The sequence below is a fragment of the Pogoniulus pusillus genome, chromosome 18, assembly GCF_015220805.1.
Source record: "Pogoniulus pusillus isolate bPogPus1 chromosome 18, bPogPus1.pri, whole genome shotgun sequence".
In the NCBI taxonomy this organism is placed as follows: domain Eukaryota; kingdom Metazoa; phylum Chordata; class Aves; order Piciformes; family Lybiidae; genus Pogoniulus; species Pogoniulus pusillus.
Window position 1 is genome coordinate 3,380,433 of NC_087281.1, and position 12,793 is coordinate 3,393,225.

At 45.4% G+C, this 12,793-nt stretch overlaps 1 protein-coding gene and 1 non-coding gene across 2 annotated transcripts; both read left to right on the forward strand.

The window, feature by feature from the left end:
• The first annotated feature begins 869 nt into the window (after positions 1-869).
• Positions 870-12,679, forward strand: TCP1 (t-complex 1). Its single transcript, XM_064158258.1, has 12 exons — positions 870-1,021; positions 3,507-3,592; positions 4,706-4,834; positions 6,169-6,266; positions 6,621-6,731; positions 7,352-7,533; positions 8,289-8,415; positions 8,733-8,908; positions 9,878-10,001; positions 11,074-11,266; positions 11,980-12,143; positions 12,378-12,679. Exons 1-12 carry the CDS (start codon positions 949-951, stop codon positions 12,589-12,591), a joined length of 1,677 nt encoding a protein of 558 aa, XP_064014328.1. The 5' UTR covers positions 870-948; the 3' UTR covers positions 12,592-12,679.
• On the forward strand, positions 2,430-2,564 carry LOC135183634 (small nucleolar RNA SNORA29). Its single transcript, XR_010305624.1, has one exon. It is a non-coding gene; the product is annotated as a small nucleolar RNA SNORA29 (small nucleolar RNA).
• Positions 12,680-12,793: the final 114 nt, after the last annotated feature.

The window sequence follows — 12,793 nt, forward strand, 5'->3', positions numbered from 1 at the left end:
AGCAGGTCTCGTCCCGCTGGTGTCACAGGGGCGAGCCGTGTCCGTCTCTGCTCACGCAGCCGAGGGGCGCAGCAGGTCTCGTCCCGCTGGTGTCACCCGGACGAGCCTTGTCCGTCTCTGCTCATGCAGCCGAGGGGCGCAGCAGGTCTCGTCCCGCTGCGAGGTGCCCGCCCTGTGCCAGCTCGAGTGGGAAGCGCATCAGTATGGCACTCAACGAACGCTTCCCTGGCTCGGACAGCCTCTGGGATTTCTACCCTTGGGAAAAGGGCGTGAAGGGACTCATCAACACAGACCAAGCTGTGCTTCCTGAAACGGGATCTAAGGAGGGGGGAGCTGGGCCCAGGGATCAGACGTGCGCACATGTCGAGGCAGTAGGCTTGCAGCACCTGTCACAGCCACACGACAGGGACTACAGCTGCTAAAAAACCCTGCTATTAAAAGCTAACCTGGCTCTGTGGGGCAGACTGGATCTGTTGCTGCTGAACTAGGCACAAACAATGCCAGCAGACCTGCGGCACCGCCTACCGCATGTGCCCGTACCGCTGCCTGCTCAGACGTCACCGCAACGCTCTCCCGAACGCAAAGCCCCGCCGTTTCCGGGGAGCTGGAGGCCGCGCCCCTCGGGGGGGCTGGCCCAGCGGCCATGCGCACTCGGCCCAGCTGCCTTCTAGAACCTCCTGGAAGCCCTCCCGCCCCTCCCTCGGCCCGGCGGCTTTGTTCAGCGGCAGGCGGCAGGCTCCAGCCGCCGCTCCGGGCCCGGGCCGCGCCGCGCTCGCGCATTGGCCAGCAGCGCGCGGCTCCGCCCCCGCGCGGGGGGGCCGTCCCGCCTGCCCCGCCCCCTCGGGGGGGTGTGGTGTGGTGTACCCAGCATCCTTTGCGCCTCTGTGTCCCTGCCGCTGCTCCGCGCCTCGCTTCAGCTCTTCGTCAGCGCCGCGGCCGGGCGGGACGATGGCGGCTATGGAGGGGCCCCTGGCTGTCTTTGGGGAACGAACCAGCGGCGACACGATCCGCACGCAGAACGGTAACGGCCGCGCGCTGCCGGCAGGGGCTCGGTGAGCCGTGCTGGGAGGGGCATGGAGGATCTAACATGGCGCGGCCGTTACCGCCGCCATGTGCTTTCCCTCTCCGGCCGGGCAGAGCCTCCCCTTGCCGCCGGCGTCTCTCAGTTCTGGGCTGCTAGGAGCTGTTGGGAAGGCCGCTGCCGCCTGAGGGAAGAAGGGAGGGCGAGCAGTGCTGCTGCTTCTCTGCGGCTTCCACGAGGAGACGAGAGCCTGGCGCGGTTCCCGCGGCGCTCCCAGGCATCAGTTTGCACAGCGACCTCGCGTCCCTCTGCTCTCCGTGGTGTAAGCACACACAGGCGGGGGGCGGCCGCCGGCTGGAGTTCGGCTTGGCTCCATTCTGAGCTAGTGGGGCATAAGCCGGAATGGCCTGCTCGCTGGCCTTGGTCGGAAAAGGGCGGCTGGGGAAATCATAAAATCAGTCAGGGACCACGAGCATCATCCAGTTCCAATCTCCCTGCCATGGGCAGGGACACCCTACCCTAGAGCAGCTTGGCCTTAAACACCTCTCTGGGCAACCCATACTGCCTCTCACTACTCTCATGCTGAACTTCCTCCTCACATCCAGCCTGACCCTCCCCACCTCCAGCTTTGCTCCATTCCCCCTAGTCCTGTCACTTCCTGACAGCCTAAAAAGTCCCTTCCCGTATTTTTGTTAGGCCCCCTTCAGTTACTGGAAGGCCACAAGATCACCTGGGAGCTTCCTCTTCTCCAGACTGAACAGCCCCAACTCTCAGTCTGTTCTCAGCAGAGCTGCTGCAGCCCTCAGCATCCTCGTGGCCCTGCTCTGGACGCACTCCAGCATCTCCACATCCCTCTTGTAGTAGGGGCTGCAGAACTGGATGCAGCACTCCAGGGGGGGTCTCAGCAGAGCAGAGTAGAGGGGGAGAATCACCTTCCTGGCCCTGCTGGCCACACTTATGCCGCCCAGGCTCTGATTGGCCTTCTGGGCCGCAGTTGCACACTGCTGGCTCCTGTTGAGCTAGCACAGCAGAGAGAAATACACAGCACAGAGAAATAACCTGACCCTGAAAGCGCAGACTGACCCCGAGATACATGTCGTTACCTGTAGTTCTCAAAAACCGCTCCACGTTTCTCAGTATTTCATCCCAAATCTTGGAGGAAGGCTTCAGATGCAGAGACTGTTGGCAAATTTCTGTATGGATAAAAGGCAAACGAAGATGCTGAGGACCTGCTTCCTGTGTTCACGAGAGATGTACAGCTCTGATGATGCTTTAGGTGGAAGGCTCAGAATGAAAACAGCGTTAATCTGGGCTGAGATTCTACTTTCAGCAAGCTGCGGTTACTCTTCTAAAGCAGAACAGATAGTTGCATTGGTTGAAGTTGAAAGAGAAGGTCTGAGTTAGAACTATTCCCATTATACTACCACTTTTTCAATCTCCAGATTAAGTGGCTATGCTTGTGGGATAAAGCAAAACTTGCCACGGTCTGAAGGAAAAGGTTGATGTATCTTTTTCCTATATGAAGTTGGCAGAACAGCTTTTAAAGACTATTAGAAGTTTCGTGTTACTTTAAGAAGGGACTAAGAGGTTGCTTTTGACTTTATTGACTTTGCTGCAAAGGAGGTGTTTTGGTTTAGTCATGGACTGATGGGGACTAGAAGATGCAGTACTAATTGATATTTAATAGTGCAGGTATATATGTGTCTACAAGTGAGGACTAAATGAGAGTAAACTTTTATGGAATGATTTGCTGCTGTGTCTCAGATTGAGAACTATAGGGTTAAAAAATCCTCTGGGGACTAGAAGATGGTTATCCAATCCCGTAATTCTGCTATCTCTTTATAAAAGTCACAGCAGAGCCTGCTCGTTCTCCTTTCCTCCTCCTGCCCTCTGTCGAGTGGGACAAACATGGCAGGAGCAGGCCGGTTTTGTGGCCTCCAGAGGCTTGTGTTTAGGCCTATGGATGGCAGAGGCATGGGGGGAGAAGGATTGGAGCACTGGGGATTATAGATTTGTATTTGGCCTGGGGGAAAATTCAAGGGGGTTTACCGTGGCTGTGGTATCTGCCTCTCTAATTTCTGTATCTCTCCAAATATAATTCTGTGGGATTTGTCCAATTTGAGAGCTTCATTTCCGTGCTCTCTTTTAAAAACCTGCCAAAAGGAGGAGTGCTACCAATATCTGCAAAGCTACCACAAATTGTCTTCTGACCTCATTTTCTGTTCTCCATCTTGCCAAGCCAACAGCACCTTACTCTATCTGATGTTGTAGTTTTACCAGATTAGTCAGCCAAAGCAGCTTGGAGAGAAGTCAAGTTGGTCAGAGTATATTTTAGCAGCAAGCTATTACTAGCTTAGTTAGGCTGAAACCAAATCCTAAATTAGATCACTAGTTCAGGTTTTAGAATCGCAGGTTCTTGGCACATTTTCTTGCAAACCTCAGTCACTGTAGTTGACAAAAACATTTTTATCTTTCATTTATTCAGTTACCGCTGCATCTGCTATTGCCAACATTGTCAAGAGTTCTCTTGGGCCAGTTGGTCTGGATAAGATGTTGGTGGATGATATTGGGGTAAGTAAACTTTCTTTAGAAGTGCCAGGGGAACTTGTATCCCTGTGTGAAAGTGTTTCCACTTAGTGTGATTTTTAGGTCATGTGCAACAGGTGCATGTGCCTGTTTTTTCTATTCTGAGAGGGGTTCAAAGAACTCCAATAAAATTCAGCATCAGGTAAAATACAGTGCACCGTTTTAGTTTTAGTCTGGAAAAACTGAGAGGGATTTAGTAAACATTTATAAACATCTGAGTGCTGGTCAGAAGAGGGGGGGAAACAGGCTCTGCTCACTGCTCCCTGGGATAGGACAAGGAGCAATGGGTGTAAGTTGCAGCAAAAGAGGTTCCACCTCAACACAAGGAGCAGCTTCTTTACTGTAAGGTTCACAGAGCACTGGAACAGGCTCCCCAGAGAGGTTGTGGAGTCTCCTTTCCTGGAGACTTTCCAGGCTTGTCTGGATGTGTTCCTTGTGTTCTGTATTAGCATTGTCCTGCTGTGGCAGGGGGGTTGGACTCGATGGTCTCCTTGGGTCCCTTCCAATCTCTGACATCCTGTGATCTGTGAACTAACCATTGTGGGTTACGTAGTACAGTTGTGCTCTTTCTTCACATACATTTTCATTACCACTTAGCAAGTATTGATCAAATTCACAGGAATTATTATCACCATTTAAGTCAGACATTATGGTGATGAAGACTTGAATATCCTGGTCTCCACCTCAGAAGACATTTCAAGGAATCACATAATTTTATAGCAGTATTCCATATTTCACTTCTTAAAAGGTTTCAAGCAAGGGAGAAAAGTTCAATGTTGTGTAGCTGCTGCAGTAAAATGCTTTATAAGAGAGTAGTCACTGTAGTACCTCATGTGCAAAATTTTGGTTAAGGTCCTGTAACATAAAGACTTCTCTGATTGAAAAAAGGGAATTAGAGATTCTACTCTGGTATGGAAAAAAGGAAATTAGAGATTTTGCTCTGGTAATGCCTGTGTGAAAAAGCATCAGTAAAAATGTGGCACAAATAGCTGCTCAATGGACGTTTGCAAAGAAAATGAATTTGTGTGACTGTTACAAAACACAAATGTTAAAATGGAAATAGACTTAATGTATTAACATTTAGCTTTTGAAAATTAGGATGTGACCATTACTAATGATGGTGCAACCATTCTGAAACTCCTGGAAGTGGAACATCCTGCTGCAAAAGTTCTTTGTGAACTCGCAGACCTGCAAGACAAAGAAGTGGGTGACGGGACAACTTCAGTGGTATGTACAAAGTTTTACAGTCAGATACACCAAAAGTCGATGTTCTGTTAATCACAGTGTGGCTTTGATTTATCTGTGGTCTTGATACAGTGTCAACCCATGCAGAATGAAAAACTGCAGTTGCCTGAACATAAGCAGTTTTTAAAACTAAATTACAGAAGAAGGTTACATTTGTAGATAGTTTTAGAGGAGTTTAGGTTATTTCCCATATATATCTGGTACTCTAGTGCAGTTTGCTTACAGCAGATTATTTTTCTCCTTGATGGTTGAGGATAGATTCTGACATAAATTCACTATTTTTTGCAACCCTGAGAACTTAACATGTTAGAAATAATAACAATGCTGAGTGTAGAAAAGTTTACTGACACTTATTAACAGCCCAGGGGTTGGTGGAGGGGCAGGTTCAGGTGGGGTTGTAGCCAGGCAGGGGTCGGTCTCGTCCCCCAGGCAAACAGCAACAGAAGAAGGGGACACAGTCTCAAGTTGTGCCAGGGGAAGTCTAGAATCATAGAATCAAGCAGATTGGAAAAGACCTTCAAGATCATCCAATCCAACCTATTACCCAGCCCTAGCCAATCAACTAGACCATAACACTAAGCATCACAGTATCACCAAGGTTGGAAGAGACCTCATAGATCATCAAGTCCAACCCCTTACCACAGGACTCAAGGCTAGACCATGGCACCAAGTGCCACGTCCAATCCTGCCTTCAACAGCTCCAGGGACGGCGACTCCACCACCTCCCCGGGCAGCCCATTCCAGTGTCCAATGACTCTCTCAGTGAAGAACTTTCTCCTCAACTCGAGCCTAAATTCCCTGGCGTAGCTTGAGGTTGTGTCCTCTTGTTCTGGTGCTGGCCACCTGAGAGAAGAGAGCAACCTCCTCCTGGCCATAACCACCCTTCAGGTAGTTGTAGACACCTGTGCCTCGGCTAGTCTTTTTTTGACAACTCCGCCACCCAAGGTGGAGTTAGGCTGGATGTTAGGAGGAAGTTGTTGGCAGAGAGAGTGATTGGCATTGGAATGGGCTGCCCAGGGAGGTGGTGGAGTTGCTGTCCCTGGAGTTGTTCAAGAGGAGACTGGATGAGGAACTTAGTGCCGTGGTCTAGTTGATTGGCTAGGGATGGGTGTTAGGTTGGACTGGATGATCTTGGAGGTCTCTTCCAACCTGGTTGATTCTTTATTAGAAACTATGACTGAAGGTTGCAAGTACTTTTTTCCACTGAATACAGACACTGGACAACTATGTGTGATTCTGCTTGCCACTTAATGGCAACAGGTATTGTTATTTGGCTTGTATGGAATATGTGTATTTGTTGTTTGTATTTTCAACAGGTAATTATTGCTGCAGAACTTCTTAAAAATGCAGATGAACTCGTGAAACAAAAAATTCATCCTACCTCCATTATTGGTGGATACCGACTTGCTTGCAAGTAAGAAACTAATACAGTTGAAGTACATTGCATTTTGTAAGGTGCAATAACTGCATGTTTTGTTGTTTATCTCTATTTGTGACTTCATTAATGCAGACTTTTTGGTGCACAGAGGATGTTTTGCTTTAGGGGTGTTGGTTTTTTTTTTATTGCTTTTGTTTTTTGTTGGGTGGGTTTGATTGTTACTTAGTTTTATATTTCAGTACTTAATTAAAATGTCATGTTCCCGTCTAGAAGATGGATTTATTTCATCCCTGTGTACTTTGAGGTAGCATATAGAAAGGCTGGAAACATGTAAGATTTTTGTCTTTGCGGAGGTGGAATTGTTTACCAGTATTTGTCTTTGCTCTGCAGGGAAGCAGTTCGCTACATCAATGAGAATCTTATTATCAACACAGATGAATTGGGCAGAGAGTGCCTCATTAATGCTGCTAAAACTTCAATGTCCTCTAAAATTATAGGAATGTATCCTTTAACTGAAGTGAGAAGTGTCTGGCAGGAGCGTGCAAGCATCTGTCTTAGTTCCCTTTGCAGCAGTGTGTATGAATGGGATGCAGTATTCATACTGCCATTTTTATTCAAGCTGTGGAATAACGTTCACAGGTGTTATTATCTGGCACATAGCTTCAGATTCTTCCAATTTATTTAAATGTGCTTTGGCACATGAGAATTTCCTTACGTTTCCTGTGAGATAGATAAGGAATTGTGTAAATGGAAGAATGCACTGCAGAAGTCAAGTGGAAAATGTACTAGAGAAAATCCATTGTACTACATAATCACAGAAGAGAAAAACTGCATTTTTTAGCTTTTGTGCCAACAAGGGAATGCAGAGTAGGCATTTTTGTTAAGGAGAAAAAGGTGCATAAAGTGGAAGCATCACATTTGCCCTAATTTTCTTGCCAGTGTTTCAGTTTTAAGAACTACTCTAAGGCAATGGCAAAGAAAGCACTTCTGTGCCTTTCAGGAGTTGTTGTTTGGAAAGAATTGTTGACTCCTATTTCAGCCACTGCCAGTGGCTTTGTGGGGTTTTTTTTTACACATAATATTAGTTCTCTTCTTCAGCTTTAACCTTAACAACATTTTAGTGATGGTGATTTCTTTGCTAATATGGTGGTGGATGCTGCACTGGCAGTCAAATACACAGACCAGAAGGGTCAGGCTCGGTATCCAATCAACTCAGTGAATGTTTTGAAGGCGCATGGCCGCAGCCAGAAGGAGAGCATACTTGTGAACGGTTACGCTCTGAACTGCGTGGTGGGCTCACAGGGTAAGAGCATGCTGTCTTGCCTAAAGCTCTGCTGCAAATTTGCTCCTTTTAGTCTTTCTTACATGGGTCTTACTTCATTAGTTGGCAAATTGTGGGTTCTCAATTCTGGAACTAAAAAAACCCAACCAACCAGGAAAAAGACAAACCCTTAGTGCTTCAGTGAGTAGGGATCTACAGTGTTGGTAAGTTGTAGTTTCCTTGGCTCAGTAGCCACATGGTAACACTGTGATCATCTGGAACATAATCACAGTATCACCAAAGTTGGAAGAGACCTCACAGATCATCAAGTCCAACCCTTTACCACAGAGCTCAAGGCTAGACCATGGCACCAAGTGCCACATCCAATCCTGCCTTGAGCAGCTCCAGGGATGGCAACTCCACCACCTCCCCAGGCAGCTCATTCCAGTAGCCAATGACTCTCAGTGAAGAACTTTCTCCTCACCTCAAGCCTAAGCACCACCCTTGTGGGTTCAGGTTTGAAGGAAACAACTGTTCATTAAGCAGAGGTGTGTGATGACTGGTGGATTGAGCTTGTCATGGTCATTCATGGTTTGGGGATGGGGTTTGTGAAAAGGTAACAGGTTACAGGAGAGGCCTTTTAAAAAATATTTGAGAGTCTTTATTTCTCTGTACTAGGGCAGAACTGGTGGTGGCAAGGTGAATAAATAGAAATACGGAAAGAATTCTGGTGTTAATCAGCAGTGCTAGCTTGATGTTCTGTTAACTCAATCTGACAGAATACTTTCTTTTGTCAGGTATGACTAAGAGAATAGTTAATGCAAAGATTGCATGCCTTGACTTCAGCCTACAGAAGGCAAAAATGAAGCTTGGTGTTCAGGTTGTTATCTCAGACCCTGAGAAGCTGGACCAAATAAGGCAGAGGTACGTGGAAACTTGAGGAACTGAGACTGGGTTTTCACAGACTAGTTTTGGTCTCTTGTGTTTGAAGTGACTCAGTGTAATTATGGCTGAGCACAAGAGGTAAAATGTTTTGAATTACGATGTTTTCCAATAAGAACAAATACTGATGGTGAAAATCTTCATGTCTGGGGGCAGAACTAAGTCAGTTTTCAAGAAATCCATGTGTTCTTGTACAGTGGTCCCTTCTTGCAGAGCTCTGCACTAAGATTTCAGGAAGAGGGTTGACAGAATGGCTGTAGATCTGTAGTGTTTTCCTAACTTTAACTTTATCCTCACAGAGAGTCAGATATTACCAAAGAGAGAATCCAGAAGATTCTGGCCACTGGTGCCAATGTTATTCTTACCACTGGAGGTATTGATGATATGTGTCTGAAGTATTTTGTTGATGCTGGTGCAATGGCAGTACGAAGAGTTGTTAAAAAGGACCTTAAGAGGATTGCTAAGGCCTCTGGAGGTATGTATGTGTAAAAAATAGATCTCTTTTTAAGTGACAAGTGAAAACTTCATTGGGCTATTAGTAACTACTTTTCAGCATGTGGCTTCCTAACATGCAAGGCATTCAAGGGAGATGATGAGTACAGCTGAACAATTCTTCTTAGGTTTTAATCCTACTGCTAGTTTTAAGTGACTTCGGTCAAGGTGGATAAGTACTGAAGGAGTTGACCACTAAAGATCTACCCTGGGGGAAAAAACTGCTGCCACATACTGGAAAGACTCTCCTCCTGTGGCAATGGAAGCCAGAATCTATTTGTGAAGTCTTAAGCACATCTTCATAAGCCTATGTTTGAAAAGTTGTGTTAAGGACGTTGTTCAGATGGTTCAAGACAAGTGAAGAACTCAGGCTGATAAATGCATACTGAAAAAAAAACCACCTGGTTATGTACCTATCTTACCTGTCAGTTCCTAAATTTGCAAGAAAGCATTTTTACTGCAGCAAAGCACAGAAAAAAACATTAGTGCTTCAGTGAATAGTGATCTACAAAGTTGATGTAGTTTCTTTGGCTCGGTAGTCACATGGTAACACTGTCATCTTCTGGAACATAATAAGCACCACCCTTGTGGGTTCCAATAGCAGGTTTGAAGGAAACAATTGTTTATTAAGCAGAGGTGTGTGGTGACTGATGGATTGAGCTTGTCATGGTCATTCATGGTTCAGGGATGGGGTTTGTGAAAGGTAACTGAGGTTGTACTAGATGTGTAAAGCTAAGTACTGTAAAATTTGAGCAAAGAAGAGTGATATGGATTGTAAACTGCAGAATACTGACTTGCTACCTGAGAGTTAGAATCGACATTGAGTTTAAGAGAAGTCTGCCTGTGCTGCTTTTAATTCTGTTTGCATTTTTCTTTTTGTATGCCTGTTCGGGGAAGTTGGCAAAGGATGTGCTGGAATTGACTGCTAATCTCACTTGTTTGTTTGTTAAAGCAACCATATGTTCAACCCTTGCAAACCTTGAAGGTGAAGAGAGTTTTGAGGCATTAATGCTGGGACAGGCAGAAGAGGTGATTCAAGAGAGAATCTGTGATGACGAGCTTATCCTAATCAAGAAGTAAGGATCCTTTTAATAGTCATTTTTGTGTACACATCCTAGTGAGTTTTAGATAAGCTCCCATTTATTTGCTTCCATGCTTCCTCAGTAGTATGAGTAGTGGTACGCGTGGGAGAGAGTATGCAAGCCCACTGCAAATTAGGGGTGAAAGTATCCATACTTAACCTCTTCTGCTGGGGCTGGACATGTCTTGCATCAACTGTAATATATGAGACCATAAAATAGACTTAACATTTTGTATATAAACAAACTTTTCTAAGCTGCCTTCCCTTACCAGACAGCAAAAGGATGTATGCATCATCTGAATAAGGAGGTGCAACCTAAAGATCTTAAAATGTATAGGGCAAGATAAGGTTTATTTGTGCTGCTTTCACTGAGTCACTCATTGGCTGGGTAGTATGAAATGGTTCATGTTACAACAGTAGGGCTTGTGATGGGTTGGTTATTTTTTGCATTTCGTTGTTGTTTGGTTTGGGTTATTTTAGAAGAAGGGCAACAATTAGGAGCTGTCCACATGTGCTGTTTTCCATTGTGTTTTTTTAAACACAGCACTGCTGTCTGAAGACCTGAGAATCAGTTTAACAAGAACATCCTGAATATTAACTTTCCCACTGCTTCAGTAACCCCTCTCTGCATTCAGCTTCCTGTAGCTTCATTTGTGTGTGAATAAACTTCACCCCAGGCATGGCACTTCTGTGGCAGTTAAATGTTAAATGACTGCCATACTGCGATATACTATGATGCTGTCAATCATTAGCTCATGTAGTGGCTATGCAAAAGAACTTTCTTAACATTCTAAATCCATTTCCCCCTATTTCATGGGAAAAGAGCTTGTGTGACACACATAGGTGCTTTTTCTAGAAGACTAACTTTGAAACTAAGTTCTTATATATTAGAAATTATAACCTCAACTAAGTTACAGTGTCCATACCCTGCAGAAGTGTGTAACAATACTGAGATCTCCTTTAAAGAATCTGAACTGAATTTGGCTTCAGAAGAAAAATTTTCCCTACAATAGTTCTAGTTTATGTGTTTTTCAACATGCTGACTTTTGATTGCTCTTTTTCCCTAGTACAAAGGCTCGTACTTCAGCATCAATTATCTTACGAGGAGCTAATGACTTCATGTGCGATGAAATGGAAAGATCTATACATGATGCTCTCTGTGTTGTTAAAAGGGTATTGGAATCCAAGTCTGTTGTCCCAGGTGGTGGTGCTGTAGAGGCAGCACTCTCAATATATCTTGAGAATTATGCAACAAGCATGGTGAGTCTTGCACCAAGAAGGGCATGCAAGTGTTTAAAGAGGGACATGAATTTTCAAGGGTTTATTTTCTTCTACTAGGTGTTGGTTCTAAGGTTTATGAAAGTCTGTTAATCTCACAGACTTCCATGCTTCAAAATAGAGAACATAGGATCATAGAATCGACCAGGTTGGAAGACAGCTCCAAGATCATCCAGTCCAACCTAGCACCCAGACCTGGCCAGTCAACTACACCATGGCACTAAGTGCCTTTTCCAGTCTTTTCTTGAACACTTCCAGGGATGGTGACTCCACCACCTCCCTGGGCAGCCCATTCCAATGCCAATCACTCTCTCTGCCAACAACTTCCTCCTAACATCCAGCCTAGACCTCCCCCTGACACAACTTGAGACTGTATCCCCTTCTGGTGCTGCTTGCCTGGCAGAAGAAAGCCCCACCTGGCTACAGCCTCCCTTCAGGGAGTTGAGACAGCAATGAGGTCTGCCCTGAGCCTCCTCTTCTGCAGGCTGCACACCCCCAGCTCCCTCAGCCTCTCTTCATAGGGCTGTGCTCCAGGCCCCTCACCAGCTTTGTTGCCCTTCTCTGGACAGGAGTTACTTCTCTGACAATTGGAGTGTATACTTCCTTGACTTAAAACTAGGTTTTTCACGTCAGAACTCTTGGCTGTAACTTTTCCATGACAACCATGAGTTAAAAACCTTTTTCCTCTTTCCTAGGGATCACGTGAACAACTTGCAATAGCAGAATTTGCAAGATCCCTCTTAATAATTCCAAATACGTTGGCAGTAAATGCTGCTCAAGATGCAACAGATCTTGTGGCGAAGTTGAGAGCGTTCCACAACGAGGCTCAAGTTAACCCAGATCGCAAGAATCTGAAATGGCAAGTATCTGTCTGGAGGAAAGCTGTTACTTAACAGCCATGCTGGTTGGTAACTTGGATGCAAAATTGTCCTGCTGGTTTAATGAACTATGATTTGCATGTGATAAAAGTGTAGGCTATCACTGAATTTCATTCTCCTGTGCTACTGGGACCTAGTAGCAGTTGAACAGCATAATCCCAGCTCTTATTTCTGCTTTTTATGCCTCTCCATCTCACAGTATTTCTGCCTTGCAGGATTGGTCTTGACTTGATCAATGGAAAGCCTCGTGATAACAAGCAAGCTGGTGTCTTTGAACCAACCATGGTCAAAACTAAGAGCCTCAAGTTTGCAACAGAAGCTGCCATTACTATTCTCCGAATTGATGATCTTATTAAACTGCACCCTGAACCTAAAGAAGAGAGAGGGTGTTATGAGGATGCAGTTCACTCTGGAGCACTTGAAGAATAACTTAGCTTTTATTTATGTTTATCTAACTTACACTTCCCACTCTTGTAACTAAACTGTTAATAAAACAAGTGGTTGAATTCTGCTGCTATTTTCTTGTGAACAAATTCATTTTTGAAAGTCAAGTTTGGTCCTTGGGTTGTGAATTTAAGCTCTAGTATGCGCTAGCATCTCTGGCAGCCACTGTTCTTTTTGTCTGGGCAGT